Source organism: Haemaphysalis longicornis, unplaced genomic scaffold, assembly GCF_048455015.1.
Source record: "Haemaphysalis longicornis isolate Haplotype H1 unplaced genomic scaffold, Haemaphysalis longicornis Haplotype H1 scaffold_9, whole genome shotgun sequence".
Classification (NCBI taxonomy): domain Eukaryota; kingdom Metazoa; phylum Arthropoda; class Arachnida; order Ixodida; family Ixodidae; genus Haemaphysalis; species Haemaphysalis longicornis.
In genome coordinates, this window is record NW_027526460.1 from 28732818 (window position 1) to 28750375 (window position 17558).

The following is a 17558-nucleotide window of genomic DNA, read 5'->3' on the forward strand; positions in this document are numbered from 1 at the left end:
TGCTGCAGTGTACAGCATGGCTGGTTTGATTTCCAGCTGCATCTGCTGCTGTTCTGATGGAGGTGCAAAATTAGGGCACAGAATTGAGAACCCCAGGAGGTCTAAATCAATCCATAGCTCTCCACTATTGCTCCTTGTAGACCATTGTCTTGCGGACCCTCAATTTGAGCTGCGGACTTGTGTGCTACCTTCCTAAGCTTTCATGTGTCCTTAGTGAGAGATTTGCATGGTTCAGATCTGTGATGAAAGTGCCTGGTTACAAACGAATTCTCTTCTCTCCCTGTGGCTGAGAGCAGTGTTCTTGCGAGTGTACCCCTGGCGATTCCCCCCTCCCCCCCTCCCTCCCGCGTTGAGTGTCGTGCGTCGGTGTGTGAGTGCTGACGTGTGTGCCCTCTCGTTGCAGCCAGCTTTGGGCAGTGCAGAGGTGAGAGAGCATGGCAGTGTAGTCGGAGTGGTGCATGCTGCCGCCCCGGTGGGCGTCGGGGTGCAGTCTGGGCTGCAGCGTGCTGCATGGCCGCCGCAGGAGCGGCACCTCAAGGAGGCCGAGGCCAGCACCAACCCGTTCCTGTCGGTGTCCCCCGAGCCGCCCGCGGGCACTGCTGCTCCGGGCGGGGGCGACTCGGTGCTGGACCTGTTCTCGGCCGCTCCGGCCAGCGACGACCTGCTCTGCCTCGGGGGAAACCCGTTTGCCGAGCCGAGCCCAGCAGTGGCAGCGCACCCGTCGCCCGTGCCCCCAGCACAGCCCAGCGTGCAGAGCCCCCAGCTCGCCTTTGCCCAGTTCACAGCCAACGGTGAGAAGAGCAGGGGGGCTCCTCGGAAAGACATGGCTGGGTTAGGGCACAAATTAGTCGTGCCTGCCACATTGTGCAATTTGAAGACTACCGCAGCAGTTGTGCATTCTTGTACTGAAGGAAGTTTTGGGCGCCTCGACAACAAATGCGCTTTATTGCCTTACAAGGGGCAGGTAATGTGCAAGTTTCAAGACTGTCGCTTGTGGCAGAGACATTGCTAAGCCACGTGCTTTTAGCTCGTTGTCATAACCAGTAAAGTGGTTGGCTAACTACAACAACCCATCAACACTACTTTCTGTGCACTCCTTGTGTAATTTTTCATAGAACTAGGAAAGTGTAGCCACTCACGCATTCGTTTAAAAAATGGCTCAGTACGGAACAATTTCTGCATTAGGAGTGTTGTTTATTTAAAGGCACAGTTACTGTGACTACAGCTTCATCGGTGTGCTTGGTGCACATGTAAATATCCTATTGTTAGGTCGTTGGTTGGGTCGGGAATTCGTCACTCCTTCTAGGCTGCCTACTGTTATGACGCAACAGCCTTCTTAACCACTGAGGGGCAGCTTCTTTAAAGGAGCCATGAAGACAAAATACAAGTTGGGTTTCTTAGAAAGACTGCTTAGTCCCGAGACCAACGACACCAATATCATCGCAATCTTCGAACAAATAACGGAGATATGAAAGAAAACGTGTGAAGCAGTCGCGACCCCCTAGCCAATTTCCCGCAACTTTTCTATGACGTCACGGAACCTTGTTTGTGCGATTGGCGGCCGCCTAACTGACCTGTCGCGACGACACGACTGGACGTCTGCGATGGGGCCTCAAGTTCCATTTGACCGCATCACTTGAATACTAACGTGCAATTAACACACTGAACATTACGTTTTATTGTTGGCCCGTATGACGTCATTCTTGCTCATAACACGTCACTGTGGCGCAAAATTTGAAAGTTTGTAAATAGTTCTTGCTTTTTTTTCGTTAAGAACATCTCTTGTGGCTGTAATGGGGCTGAGCGGGATAGTGAATCCTAGTTCTTTCAAATTAAACGTCTTCATGGCTCCTTTAAAGAATAGCATTGTGAAAACTTGTACGTGTTTACCTATTTTTTGGTATAGGTTCAAATTTTGAGGAATGCATTGGAACTATAGACCGTTCCATCGGGCAAGGGGGAAACGTACTCTCGTACTCAGCGGTCGCGGCGCGCGGCCGCCTTTCCTCCTCTCTGGAGTGGGCGCGCGATCACGGCGGGCCCGGCGCGGTTGCTCCTTCGCCTTGACTACGCTTCGTAGGCATCGCGCGTGCGGGTTTACCAATAATTTACGCATTATTTTAATTACATGTTGCTAATAAATGAGCCAGACTAGCACCTTGAGTTGCACACTTTAAAGCACACACAAGTTTTAGCAATTTTGTTCTTCTGAGCTCTTACTGTCCTACCTTGGATTAGTGGCACAAAATTCTTCTACCTTCTTTGCAAACTAAAATGGGTCACTGAAACTTGTATGTGCCGCAGATGGTATTAGTTCCATCCACCGTTGCTCCGGTCACATTGCGGCATACCCGGCTCCAAGTATTACGTGGGCTGGAGTTGGCGATTTTTACATTGACTACTACCTCCCTAGGTGGTCCCTTTCCCCAGCCAATCTGAGCGGAAGGGGGGAGGGGGCTACTGAAGGGGATTGCACCTCCCTTCTTCCCCCATCCCGAACTCGGCCAAAATAAAATTGTTCACTCACTCACTCCAGCCAAGAGTTCAGTGTATTACCCAAATGTGATGTCTCGTTGTCGGCAACAACAAACCTAGATAAAAGCAACGCAAAAGCGAGCGCTTGTCTCGTTGCCCAACGGCGGACGCCTAATAATAAGTTGGCCAACGGCGGACGCTCTCCAGGAGCTGTGCTGTTCATTTTATTTATGTTGTACATTAGTTGCACGGCTAAATTGTGCTGCAGAGCAGCTTGAAATTCTAAAGAGAGGAAGTTTTGTTTATAGTTGGCGGCAGTCTTGATATATCGATAATATTTAATACAAACTATGTAATAGGATAAATATTTACTAAGTCCACCCAAAACTACTTGTATTAAACCCTGAAGGGATGTGAAACCAGAAGTCTGTTACACTGACGTCGACAGGCGCTTTTGTTTGTTGCCCATGGGCGCCGAGCGTATCACGGTTAGATCGTTTTAATAAACATCAGTCTTTGCAGTAAAGCGATCAAAATACCCGCTTTACGTGATCCCGGGCACACACACGCAAACAAACAAAATTGTGATGAAGTACTGCAAACGTGTTCGACACGGCATCGTTTATCCACCGTGGACCACGCTACCTCGAAGTGAATTTCAGCTCCACCGCGGCCTTAAAATCCGTCAATTTAAGCCAGATTGCTTAAACTGGTCCTATGCAACAACTTTCCCATTGATAGTATATTACGAAAAGAACGTACAACGCGCTACAACGAAAAATTCACCGAGCCGCCGTAGGCGCCCATGCGCTGCGGAGCAAACGCCCAAGCCAGCAAACCGGCCAGCTACGAGAGGGCGCTGCGCACGCAAGGTGGCGGCGCCCTCGTTGGAACGGTCTATATCTGAGGGACCAGTGAAGCGTGGTTGCTGTTATTGTACAGCGCTATTTATTGTGCTGTACCTGCTTGAAAGTCATTAGCATAAGGAAACATTCCGAGGTTGCCACTTACAGCGCTTCCATTTTATAAAATAGTTTTGTGCAGCATCTATCACCACTTTTACTTAACATTCTGCATGCTGATACGTGTTCGATTAAAAAGTTGCCTTGTAGCTGATATGAAATGAACAGGAATTTTGGTTGAGTGGCGGCTACGCTGTGTGCTCCTATTTTGTCAAGAGCACGGGGTAGTGACACCTTATGCCATCTATTATGAGCTGTTTTTTCGGAAACTGCTAAAGCAGCTTGGCTGATTGACCCCATTATGTGGCAGCACATACGAGCTAGTGACCCAGCTTTTGAGTGTGTGATATTTTTTTTAATAGCAAAGCTGTTTAGAAGTTATTTTTTGTGTCTGCAGTTAAAAATGCGAAGAAAGTGCCAAGCATACCCACTTGAGGAGATTGTACCCACTAAGGGAGATTGAACAAGATCGGCCAAAAAACCAATCCAGCCTTTGCTGTAATCGTGGCAACACTTGCTCGAAAAGAGAGACTCGTTTGAGCATATGCCCCTCCAAGATGATGCGCAGTAATTATTACTTCAAAAAAAAAATGAAGGAAGCATACACTTCTAGCAGCAATGGAGTAAAGGTCATTGTGGCAGCGAAGAAGCAAATCGACTGCAATCGTGGACTCAAACTGTCGTTGTGGTCGTGATGGTTGCGTACAGCTTCGCAACTTTCAAGTCTTACATGTTAGTGTGAGCCTCCTTTATTTTTTTAATGCATAATGTATTGCACTTTACCGTATTTTTTGATCTTGTGTAGTTTTGAAAGTTTTAGGGAAGTTTTGGCAAAGGGTGCAGTGAATGGCCATCTTTATTTGCGCTCAACATGTGCTGTGCATTTGAGCTTGAGTTAGGATTTGAGAACAAGTGGGGTTTTAGCTATGCCTTGTGACATTTGTTGGCGGAGGACTCCATGTAATTCTGGCCCCACTTTTCTTTTTTTGCACTGCAGGCTTTATGTCACAACCGGTGTCCACACCCTCGGGCACATTCGCGTCTGATGCTTCGTTTGCCGCAGCCTTTGGTGCAGCACCTCCTGCGGCTGCCTCAGGTAGGCCCTTTCTGTTGGCCCTGCTTTCGAGGGGCAAAACAGTGGAAACTTAAGGGCCAGATATTTGTCACTGAGCGACAAATATTGCTCCATCTGGGGAATTTGCCCCACCTGGGGAAAATTGCCCCCACCTGGGGAATCCGCCGCTGACGGATTCCCCAGATGGGGCAAGCGGAGAGACGTGTCCGAATCGTTGTGTGACTTTGCCCTAACCAGGGGAATTTTGAGTAACCACTCCTGAATGTTTTCTACCAAAAGACTCGAAATTTTTGTAGTTCAAATGGAAAAAGTGCTGCCTAATTACATTTTAGTTGCATGTCTCCCAGTTGTGACTAATACGCTTGATAATGTTATGCTGTGAATGTCAGTTCTCAAAATGGCACTTTGAAGCACGGTACTGCATGAATAGTAGAGTTACTTTCCTGACAGCAGTAAACAATTTGTTTGCATGATGTCGAACTTTTGGTGAGTGTCGGACTGAAAATTTACTTGTATCTGTGCTGTGGCTGCGAAGTTTTGCACCAAACTCTGAGCCAAAAATGGCTGGAAACTGCGGGAACTTAGCTGGTGTTGGAAAAACCACAAACATGGTTTCCTTAATTCCTGGTAGACTGCAGCATAACTAATTCTAGCCATGGAAATAAGTGATGTCTGAAAGAGCCCACTACAGCACTGCACGCATTTTGGCATCATTAACAGATGCACTACTCTTTTATAAAGTTAGCCTGAATGGGGTAATGTCTCTTCCGAGATGCAGTGTAATTACTGGTAAAGTGGACGACGGCCTGAGCTGGCGATTGCATGTTCAGCATTTATTTGTGGTAAGAAAATGACACGGACAAACATGAGCAGCTATACTGTGACAAAATCAAATGTATAGCACAGTGCTACCTTTCTCAGCTGTTCTGTTTGGCGTGCTGTTCTACTTGAAGTGAGCTGAGCAGGTGGAACAAGGCTCCTCTTCCTGTTTATGCTCCGCGCGAACACGATTGAGCAGCTTATGCCGTAATGCTTGTGAATGGTTTGGTACCTGTGATTTGGGTAATTGTGCACAAAAGTGGGATTAGCTTTGCAATGGCAGTTGGTGTGCACCTCAGTAGCGATGAATTGCTGGTCTGAAGGGCCCCGTGTCAGAATTATGGGAGAGCTATTGGCTGCATCTTGCGTATTTAGGCGACTACTCAGGGTAGCGCTTGAAAGGAAATGAGAAGTTAAGGGCACCAGGAGGGAGGTGTGCTGGATCAGAGGCAGACACCAGAGCAGGAGTGCGTTGTGGGAGTGTGCTGTCTGGTGGCGGCATTGCTGGAGTTGTGCGTGCCCCCAGACGAAGAGGAGGAGGTGGCACGCCCCATGGCGGCAGGTGGCCTCACGCTGCCCACCCTCGAGCCCCCGCCACCCCGATCTTCGTCCCCGTCGCCCACGGCTGAGCTGATGCGTGGTGCGGGCACCACTCCCATCCTGGCGCACATGCCCGAGCCGGGCTTTGGCGACCTCGAGCCCTCCGAGGACACCTGGCGGTCAGAGCCCTTCCCTCCCCCGCCACCTGCCGCCGCCCCCAGCAGTGCCCCTCGCGCCACCACTGCTGCCCCCGCCGGCTGGCTGGGCTTCGACCAGGGCCGGCCCCAGGAGCTTGCGTCGGTGCCACGGCCAACGATGGTGCAGCCGGCGATGGGGCAGCAGCCCGCGATGGCCCAGCCCTCGGCGATGGTGCAGATGCCCCAGCTAGCGATGGCCAAGCCGCCGCCTCCTCCCCCGGCCAAGCCTGCCTCGGCCCTCGACGACCTCAACTTTGCCATCCAGCAGGCCATGGGGGGAGCCCCGTCCCCCGCCCACAGCAGTGCAGTTCCATCAGGTGGCGCACGCATTGCGCTCCGTTCTCCCCTTGGTTGGCATGGCAGCCTTGGTTCAGTTCTCCCCCTTGGTTGGCGCCTTCTCTGTTGAGTTTGCACGTGGTTAGTGGTGAAGCGTGTGGTGCGTGTGCAGCAGCAGCATCAGCAGCAGAGCGAGGACAGCATCCCCTCGACCACCCCTGCTGCAGGTCTGGACGCGTTTGGGGACGTGCTGCAGCCCCGACCGCTGATGGGCGGTGGAGGAGGCATGGCCGGCCTCCCCGCTGCTGTGTCCCCCGCGGTGTCCGAGCCCCTGTCGGCCGCGTCCAAGACGCCCACGTCGACGGGAGGCGGCCTGCTCAAGGGCGACCTGGATGCCACGCTGGCCAGCCTCGCACAAAACCTCGACATCAACGGCCCCAAGCAGGCAGCAGCGCGCAAGTGGGTCTGCCCTCGTTACGATTGCACGTTGCAGTTCTGGGGAACTCTCGGGGGGGCTTCCATCAACATTGAAAAAGTTTTTCAGTTCATTTGTAATGTCTTTCACAATTGTGAATTGTCCTTTTGTCTCAAGTGCTTTCATGTTTGGTAATGCTCTGAGGCCTAGTGCTGTTCAGCATTTGTGCATTGCTGTCCTATCTGGCACTTTTTTTTTTCCCTGTTATCAGCACCGGGGACATTACTGGTTCACTTATCAAGGATTTGTTTTGCTGTGGGTCTCAGTGCACCAAAGATCTGTGTGCGTACTTTGAAGCCTTTGGAAAGCAGACGAATAGTCCAGCATAAGAAAGTGATTTGCATAGCTGTATGGAAAAGGAACGGCAATGCACCCAGCAGTCTGGAATGTTGTCTTTGCACTGAGTTAGCACTGTGCCAGCAAGGCCTGCGGGCAGGTCAATCATGCTTTCTGGTGTTCATGGTAGTGGGTGCACTTGTGTTCTGTGAGCTACACAGTTAAAAGCAACTACGTACTCCTTTCACCTGTGGCGCAAGTGATCATGTACAAGGACGTCAAGACTGAGAAAGATGTGCAGCTTAAATGGACGAGCAAAGGCAACACCCTTTATCCGTGTCAGTCTGATAATTTTGCTCAAAGTAGGAATACACCATCATGTGAAGTCCGTTGACCACCCTTCCGATCTAGCTACGGTGGAATCTCTTCAATCTCCATCGTCCAGAAAAGCGAAGCATTCCGTTTGGTACCAGTGTGGCTTTCTATGTGATACAGCTGGTAATGGTGCCGTGTGGCCACTCATGCCGGTGCACCAACGCCCCTCTGCTTTGCAGGGCCTCGGGAGGGGGCCACCAGTGGGGGTCGCCCAAGCCGGCCGGCAAGACAGGCGGCACCAACTGGGCCCCAGCCGGTGGGGCCTGGGCCGGCGGCGGCTCCCCGCAGCACCTCTTCCAGCCACAGCCGGTGAGGGATGCTGCTCTAGGGATGATGATGATTATGGGGCCAGGGTGCTGCAAGATACTCGAGAGGGAACGCATGGTAGTTGCCCAGCCTTTATTGGTGCTGTGGGCCATTTCGGCATGTGCGTGCGAGTAATGTTTCGAATTAAAGCAAATACTTTGGGATCACAAGTGCTAAAACGGCAAGTGCTAAAACTACTTCTCTAATAAGCTTCAATAGCTGTTGTAAAAGAAATTTCAGCTAAGAGCTCTGTAAAAACTTATCTAGACTATTCTTTTAGCTTGTCTGATGGTTTGGTGGAAACTTCCATTTCTGAGCTAAAAGGATTAAGTTTTGTCATGGTATACAGTCAAACCCTGTAATAATGAAACCGCCGGGGGAAGCCAAAAAATTCGCATTTACGGGAATTCCGTTGCCAGGAGAATGAAACATAAACCACAAGAAAATCTCCCTCAAACCAAAAGTTTATTTCTGAATGTCTCTCATCTTACTTTGCAACTCTTACCTTGCAGTAACTTCACAGCTCAGCCCTCGCACTACAAGTGGTTCATTGCTAGTAGTTGTGCCTGCCTAAGAACGACCAAATCGTGTCAAATGCATCCAAAACATCCTGCGGGTTTGCCTTCTCTGCACGCTTTTCTCCGTAATCCTTGGCACCAAACATGTCCGAGCTTGCAAGCGGAGTCCAACGTCTTCTGTTGAACTTTGCCAGACAGGCACCTCGTTCCAATGCTTTTCACAAAACTAAGGTAGCACCGCTTGTTGACCTCCAGAAAGGCCACAGCCATCGCTGTTGTTTTGTGCACGTGTGCCATTTAAAGAGTGGCGTCCTTGCTTTTCAAAATGGTAGAGCAAGCTGCAGGCGGTTCCAAACTCGTCGGCACTATCCTCCCTCCCTCCATTTGGGCCACTTACTTGGGCTACGATGGCTGCCTTATCACGTCACGATAGAAACTTCCACTTTCCAGCTATCTTATTAGGAGCAAGCGTGCAAATCACCGCATGCACAACGCACGCATATTGCTCAGCGGTATCCGGCTAGCATACGGGTCATTCCACGCAGAACGTCCCAGGTGTAGCACTTGACCCTCTGATTTAAAAAAAAAAAAATGTTCATTACCACATCTCGTAAAAGCACTGGTTGTAATTTGGCCTGCGAAAAAAATTTTTTCCACGCAACAACCTTTTAAATATGTGGTGCCTGTGAAAACTGTGCCAATGTTGTAAATTTAAAATACTCTGGAGAAGATGGAAAGGTGACTCTGCTTGTGGCGTGTTCTTGTGGCGGTTGTGGTCAGTTCAAATTGAATATCATTAAAAGGTATTTTGCCCTCATTATTGATGCAAGAATGAAGCTAAAATGGTGATTTTTCAACAATTATAAAATATCTTCTGCGATGTGATGCAAACCGAAAATTTTTCGAAGTGAGACCTGTTGATGTGCATTCACTCAAATATTTTTGGAGAATTCACGTGACGCCATTTTTGGAAAATATTCTAAAATCAGCGAAATCTCACTTTTTTTGTACATTCAGACGCAAATTTTGCCTTGTGGGAATCCTAGTCAAAATACGGCAGATAGTTCGTTTGGTATGCATTATGTTTGAGTTTGTGAGAAAATATCAGAATTGTAGATTTTGTTCTAAGCAATTTTTTTTAATTAGTTTTTTAGTTTGCGTTTGTTGTACGTTGCCCCTATGGCTGCTTCCCTACCAACTACATTGACACTGCTAATCATTATGGGCATGTTCCAAGCCCTCCAGCTCAAGGAGGAATCCTGCCCTTTGCCAAGTGCTGTTGTAGCAATACAATATCGAAAAATGAAACTTCTGCCACTTCTGCAGGTATCACTTTTATTGCCGTATCAAAGCGCAATATCAGTCCGAACGGACATCATGGGATTTTTCACCTAAGGGAGCAAAGGACATATCCCTGCCTCAGTGAATTTCCATGCGTGACAGCGAACTTTTATGCCAAATAATTTTGACGGGAACGAAGCCCCATTTTTCACTTTACCGCATCACGTGGACATCAGATGGCACTGACACAATAATTGGTAGGGTAGGAGCCATAGGAGCAATGCACGACAAACGTGTGATAACTAATCTTCAAAAAAATTTTCTCGCTTAGAACAATATCTACAATTGATCTTTTCTGACGTTAAGTCGAACATAACATATACCAAACTATCCCACGTATTTTAACTAGGATTCCTACAAGGCAAAATTTGCATCTAAATCCATGGCAAAAGTGCGTTTTTGCAGATTCTAAAATTTATTTTCCAAAAACGGCTTCACTTAAAGGAGCCATGAAGAGAAAATACAACTTCATTTAATTTGAAAGAACTAGGACTCAGTATCTCACTCAGCTCCATTACAGCCACAAAAGATGTTTTTTAACGAAAAAAAAAAAAGCAAAAAGTATTTAAAGACTTTCAAATTTTGCACCACAGTGACGTGTTATGAGCAAGAATGACGTCATACGGGCCAACAATAAAGCATAATTTTCAGAGCGTTAATTGCACGTTAGCATTCAAGTGATGCGGTCAAATGGAACTAGAGGCCCCATTACAGACGTCCAGTCATGTGTCGTCGCAACAGGTCAATTAGGCGGCCGCCAATCGCACAAACAAGGTTCCGTGACGTCATAGAAAAGTTGCAGGAAATTGGCTAGGGGGTCGCGACTGCTTCACACGTTTTCTTTAATATCTTCATTATTTGTTCGAATATTGCGATGATATAGGTATCATTGTTATTGGGACTAAGCAGTCTTTCTAATAAACCCAACTTGTATTTTGTCTTCATGGCTCCTTTAAAGGAGCCATGAAGAGAAAATACAACTTCGCTTAATTTGAAAGAACTGGGATTCAGTATCTCACTCAGCTCCATTAGAGCTACAAAAGATGTTTTTTAACGGAAAAAAAGCAAGAAGTATTTAAAAAATTTCAAATTATGCGCCACAGTGACGTGTTATGAGCAAGAATGACGTCATACGGGCCGACAATAAAAAATAATTTTCCGTGCGATAACGGCACGTTAGCATTCAAGTGATGCGGTCAAATGGAACTACAGGCCCCATTACAGACGTCCAGTCATGTGTCGTCGCGACAGGTCAGTTAGGCGGCCGCCAGTCGCACAAACAAGGTTCCGTGACGTCATAGAAAAGTTGCAGGAAATTGGCTAGGGGGTCGCCACGGCTTAACACGTTTTATTTAATATCTCCGTTATTTGTTCGAAGATTGCGATGATATTGGTATCATTGTTATCGGGACTAAGCAGTCTTTCTAATAAAACCAACTTGTATTTTGTCTTCATGGCTCCTTTAAGGAGGATGTGGGTCTTAAAATTATATTTTTTATTGATGGGTCTATTTTGATTAAAATTGGTGTGGAAGTAAATTGTAATCTGGTGATCACAAATCTGCAAACAGGTTTGAGATACCTTGTCTAGAAAAAAAATGTCCTATAATGAAAATTTCTAAATATGCATATTTTTTAGGGAGTGTATGAACATTTTTTTTATTGAAAAGTTAATTTTTTAAGGTGTGCTATGTTTCCTAAAGGTTCTCTGCACAAGCTAAAGCTCAGCAAATCGTTATATACAGATTTTATTGATTAGAAATAATTATTAAAGTTGGGAAGCGATAGAACTGACAGCAATTAGACTACATCTCGCATAATTAATCAAATGTGTTTATCAAAAAAAGAGCTTTAGCCTGTAATTCAGTTCTTTCTGAAAAGAACCACACCAAGTTTGTCAAGATCCATTCACAAGGACATCCTCAACTTCGAAGGCTATGGAACTGTATGAAAAACAAAGCTGAGAAATTGGAATTTAAAGTTTAGACAGCAGTGCCACGTTTATTTATGAAGCTTACAGGTAACGAAAAGCTTTAGCATGAAGCTCGCTTTTCCCTCAATACGTTGACACCAAGTTCACCGAAATCGGCTTATCTGAACATGACAAACTATTGTATGCCAATTGCCTGTGGAAAAAAAAAATCGCTCTACGACGATGCATCACTTCCAACGTTCACAGAATAAGCCTCAGCACAAGACCATACTGCTTGTCTTCGCACTTCAAAAGTGTTGAAATCGCCGTCCCGCACTTGCTGCACCTTGCAGATGCGAAAGCTTGCGGAGAACTTCCATGCCCATGATTGCAAACTCTACCTTGATCACTGTCATCGCTTGCAAGACTTTCGCTAAGGAGCAGACTTCTCCGCCAAGGAAGCGTTCACGTTATCGACAACAGCTTCATGCTCCACCAACCCTTCTTCAATGTAAAACACTTGTCAATGCGGTTTCAAGGCGGGGTATACGTTCAAGGCGGGGTATATGCACGCGAAATGTAAAACTAAAATACACTGAAGTTAGTAAAAAGTAGAATTATATACAAGAACGGTGCGAAGTATAAGTAAGGGGGACGAGAAACACTAGAAATATGAAGAGAAAAAAAATTCCACCGCAGAGGCAGAATGGCTGACCAAGCATAGCAGATGCCGCGGACAAAGCTGCACCGGGAGGCCAGGGGAGCAGGCGCATGCCACAGCCAATCGGAAGGCTGCAAAATGGAGAAGCGCATGCCTTATCCAATCAGCGCCCTTGTCGCGACGTTTGTGACCCTCAAAACAATGCTGTTTTCCACACCGCTGTTATCTGCACGTCCTTTTGAAATGTGCCAAATTGAAGTGAGAAGAAGCAGCTTTCCTAAGAGTCCAAGATGGTGCCGATCACTTGTTGTCGGGCGGCGCTACCGCAACTTGAGGTTGGGTCAAAGTTGGATGCTCTGACGCACACTGATTATTTTTTCAGTACTTAGAGGTGTAATTAGACGCTGAAATTTTGTCAGGTGGTACTTTAGACTACAGGGACTTTGAAATGGATTTGTGAAAATTGACTTCTTGGGTCATTTTTCGCGGTTTCAAGACCCACATCCACCCTTAAATGCCCCCAAAATATTTTTAAGCGAATGTGCATCAACAGGTCTCCCTTAAAAAAATTTTTCGATTCGCACCATGTTGTGGAAGATATTTTTATAAACTGCTCAAAAGGCACCATTTTAGCTTCATTCTGCCTTCAATAATGATGGTAAAATACCTTGTAACACGTTAAACATCCCCAGGTGGTCAAAATTAATCCAGAGCCCTCCACTACGGCGTGCCTCATCGCCTGCGTTGCGTCGGCGCGTTAAACCCCTTCAATCAATCAATCAAAATACCTTTTAATGACATTCCGTTTTAATCGCCCGAAGAGACCAGGAAACGTGCCATAAGCAGTTTCACCCGTCCATCTATATTTTAAATAAATTTACAAAGTTGGTGCAGTTTTCACAAGCACGACATAAAGGACTGTTGCGTGCAAGATATTTTTTAGCGCGCCCAAGTTACAACCAGGGCATTTTGGTGACACAATGAACAAATTTTTTTCAAAAAGATTTGAGAGGGTCAAGTACCACACCTGGGACGTTTGCCGTGGAATGGCCCATAGACTAAGCCAGAGCCGTGCCGCGAATCACCGTATGTCGCCTGGTGGTGTCACTCCAAGGCTGCCTCTACGACCGCCTGCTTCACTCTTTTCTTTTTTTTTAAATATATATGGCGACGGCCATGCAAGCATGCTGTTACAGAAGTTTACGCATTTTGAGTCCGGAAAAAAGCATTTGAGCACTTTCTGTACTCTGTTAGCCTCAATAGGTAGATAAATTGCCAACCAGAATTGAGGAGAGTTTCGTTTACACGTGATCGCTTTCCAAAAACATTTTGTTGCCGCGACATATGAAATACATGGGCTTCTATGGACGTTCACTGGGGATCCAAAAACATTTCATTGCCGCAAAAATTTCGTACTCGTGGGATTTTGTTATTTGACTGTATTGCTATTATTCTGTAAATATTTCATATTTCAGTTGAGGCAAACTGTAATTCTCACACTTTTCTTGAGCAACAAAAGACACAAGCATCAGTATCATGAACTTAAATTGAATGTCTAGAAGGAAACTGCACGTGGACATGCCCTGTTTGTAATGTAAAGTGACCAGGTTCTCTGCTGTACAAAACCAAAAGTCCAGAAGCTGCTGCTCTCCCTGTGTTCCCTGCAAACCGGGTGCCGCTGAAAGTAGTGTGCGTGTGTTGCAATGCAGGCGGTAGGAACAGCGGCGGTGGTGGCCCCGATGCCCGTGACGGGGGGTGCCCCTTGGGGTGCAGCGCCGGGTGGGGCGATGGTGGGCGGTGCCTTTGGGCCGACGCCCCTGGTGCCCTTCCGGCCGCCTGCCCAGATGGGCGTGCAGCCGCCCCTAATGGCTGCAGCGCCCGGCGGCCTCTTTGGCGCACCGGCCCCCGCGGCGAGCAGCCAGCCGGCGGTTAACGACCCCTTTGGCGCCCTCTGAGGAAAGCACCAAGTGAGTAGTGCCGCTCCCGCTCTGCGCACACCTGGCCGTCTAATAACATGGGCAAGGTCCAAAGCTTTGCTTAATTGAGAATGGTAGACTTGGTCGCACTCTTCTTGCATTTCTTGTAATAGCGACGTTTTTACAGTATAGAGAAGGTTGCCATGCTTGAAGGGCCGGTTAACAGCACAACTGCTCTGCCAATTCATCTTCTAAGTGCAGTAGCGCTCGCTTCTTTACTGTTTTGCTGGCATCTAGTGAAACAACGAGCATGACACTGAGGGAGTGTTGTACTGCCATCAGGGGGATGCAGCTTTCAACTTCGTAAAAATGACCAAGACATTGTTTTTTTGAAAGCCACATAGATTTTATCTTTGTTCATTCGCAAACGCACGAATGGCAGACAAAGGGCGGCACACAAACGAAGCTAGAAATAAATTCTAAAGCATGATTGGACCTCCAATCGGAGCGGAGTGGCCCTTCTGATTGGGCGTCCCTGCAGCAACGGAAGATGGCGGCCTCCTGAACTGCGTAGTGCGTGTTTGACTTCATTTTCACTGCTTTGCTCGGCCAAGTTTCTGTTCAGTCATTTTATCTGCTGTGGTATTCAACACGGATGTAATCGCGATGGGAATGCCTGAGATCATGAGCCAGATTACGGAAAGCTACGTAGCTCGAAAGACGGAGGTCATTGAACGCTTCGTGGTGCGCGCGATTTTACCCTGGCGGGTGAAACGCGGTGTGCGTGCTTGTGATAGCAGTTTGCGAGGTGAATTTCTTGTCTGATTTGCGATGTTTACACACTTAGTTATTGCTATGTTTGGCAGCTCGCTAGCCTTCGGAAAGAAGCGGTCGACGCGTCAAAAGCTACGGTGTGCACGGCATAGCTGCTGCGCGTTAAAGCATCGCCCGACTACGCAAAACAGGCCCGAGTTAGGAATAAGAACCTGTTCACGTTGTTAAAAATCTACCTTACTGTCGTAGCATTTAACAAATTGAATTTTTAGGGAAATTATTAATACCAATGCATACATCTGTAGTTTAGTGCATATGGCTGTGCTGCGAGGAATATTGGATGCCCTGAATGTGCGTGCATTGAAGTTGGAGCTATGCAGAATATATCAAGCTTCAAAGTAGTTTATTTGTATTGGGATATGTAAATTTTTGGCAATGAACACCTGTAGAAACGTGTACTAAGCTGCTGCTCCAGGCAAGGTTATGAAACATAAACGAAAGTCAAAGGTCAGTTTTCAAATTTAAGTAAACAGTTTTTCACTTGTTGCCATGGTGACAACACTGCATAGGGAAGTTGTCCAGTGCAACACAGGCAACCAGCTAACCTATTTTGCATTGAAAGCAATTTACCCTCCATTTGGTCCGCAAACTGGGTTATGTACTCTTCACAGAGGATATGAAAAGGATGTTTTGTGGAAAGAAACGTTGCAAAAGCCACTCCAATTTCAAGGCAAGGCATTACAGAAGCTCCATATTCAAAAGGACAGGAAAGGCTACAACCCTAGCGACTTTTGATGAGTGAAGTCTGTTGCAACTTCAGAAGCAGTTTTCTCGAGTTTTTATTGCCACCTGTGTTGCTTGTTTCAGCGATTTCTTCATGACTGCTAGGTCTATTTTGATCCCATGTTTTACATTGCATTCTTGATGAATAGTTGAGAGGTCAGGACACTTCTGGTTTCCCAGATTTACCTTTTGTAAATTTTTTGTTACGTAGTTGTTCAGTCTACATGCCTGTTGTACATTCACCCCTAAAAAACGAAAACTAAAAATTGTGTTCTAAATAAAGAAATCTAAGAGTTTCACGACCTTAGCCATTTATTTGCGAATGCAAAGCACTTCAAACAAGATTTCTATCATGTTTTATAAGCCGCTGAAGCTCGGTACAAGGTGAACAGACAGACTTATAAACAAGTTTTCAAAATATTACTTCGGAATTTTTATGGTGTTATCACACAAGCATTTCCAGTTGCTGTGCCAATTTTCACAAATCCTCAAAGAAATAAAAAAAGTTGATTTTGAAAGCCACGTCCCCCCTTAAATTGGTTTCTCCTGATCGAGTCGGCTTATTTGCAGAAAAGGTGAGCGAATGTTAGGCTTGTTCAGCCCAGTGCATTTTTGTGCCCGTGTGAACACAGCCAGCTTGCTGCAACGAATCTAGCCATTTTCATCAAGCTAGTGATGCGGTTGCTCTTTCCCACTTTATAGAACAACCAAGCTTGGCAGGTGATCTCTCATTCCAGGGGGGGGTTAGCTGACATTATGTTGTTTAATTGAATGTCAAAGGTGCCCCGCTGCTATTGACCTGGAATGAGCTTCATGATCCTGGAGGCATTATACTAGGGCACTTATCGCACATTTCAGTCTCGTCGCAGTCCTCCTCTGTGTCCATCGTTACATGACCGTGTGTGGTGCCTGATAGGTTGCCCCCCTCTTTTTGTTCTTTCCCGCAGGTGCAGAGATCCCGAGCGGCAGGCGGCTAGTCCCCGCAGTATTCTTCTTCTCCTCCTCCCCCCTCCCCTCCCCCAGAGGTTATTTATGTGTGCGAGAGGGCAGGCCGAGGCTGCAACGCGTGTTGTTGTGTGCATGCTGTACATTTTTGTTTTCCGCACACCCCCGCGCTGCTGCTGCTGGCCATCCAGAGATGCCGACACATTCCACAGTGTCCCCCCCAACCCTCCCCGTGAGAGGCCCGGCTTTAGGAGTCCTCCCCTCCGGCTGTTTAGCGAGCTAGGCACCACCCAGCTGTGATGTACTTGTGGAGCATGCCAAAATAAATTTGTTGCCTTATTACCACAGCAGGCTGCCGCTTCTTCCTCCCTCCCTCCCCACCCCTCGAGCAGAGCACTCCTCATGATGTGTGTGGCGAAGGGGCACTCTCTCAAAACGGTAGCGTCCCAAGAGCATTGGCTGGCACTGATGCACCAAACTCGAGTTTTGAAGCCTCAGGCGTCGGCTCCACCCCCATTTTGGAATGTGTTGAGGTACACAAGTGGTCACTCTGCTGTACAGAGCCAAGACCAAGTGTGAGGTTCACAAAAGGCAAATTTCTTCGGAGCTGCTTCCCGTTGCAAGGCTGCTTGCGAGATGCATGCAATAGCAAGCACACCCTGACCTTCTCCTTTTTTTCCCCCGCAGTGGCAAGCCCTTGAGATCAAAAGAATTTACGAAAAATCTCTCGCTAGCTCAGCTTGATGTTTTGGTTGCTGCCGATACAGGTTAAATGTTGCAGTTTTTCTCCGTGCCGCCAAATGCGTGCCAGCGCATGGTGTTGGACTGCCTTCAGTCGTGGCTTACTGGAGTCAACTGGATATCGCGGCATGTTGTAAACAGTCTGGTTTGTTGTATCATAAGACGTTGTACATTGTTGCAATAAAGGCATGC

General features: G+C 47.2%; 1 protein-coding gene across 3 annotated transcripts in view; it reads left to right on the forward strand.

Moving 5' to 3' along the window:
• LOC144152782 (phosphatidylinositol-binding clathrin assembly protein LAP-like) overlaps positions 1 to 16970 on the forward strand; it is a 32795-nt gene extending 15825 nt beyond the window's left edge. Inside the window, exons 12-19 of one of the 3 annotated variants that reach the window (XM_077684240.1) lie at positions 404 to 424; positions 524 to 791; positions 4435 to 4533; positions 5858 to 6385; positions 6572 to 6803; positions 7650 to 7779; positions 13917 to 14174; positions 16628 to 16970. In XM_077684240.1, coding sequence (XP_077540366.1) covers positions 404 to 424; positions 524 to 791; positions 4435 to 4533; positions 5858 to 6385; positions 6572 to 6803; positions 7650 to 7779; positions 13917 to 14162 — 1524 coding nt within the window. In that variant the 3' untranslated portion in view covers positions 14163 to 14174; positions 16628 to 16970. The remainder of the gene's footprint in view (positions 1 to 403; positions 425 to 523; positions 792 to 4434; positions 4534 to 5857; positions 6386 to 6571; positions 6804 to 7649; positions 7780 to 13916; positions 14175 to 16627) is intronic. The other 2 variants (XM_077684241.1, XM_077684242.1) reach the window with 2 other exon arrangements.
• Positions 16971 to 17558: the final 588 nt, after the last annotated feature.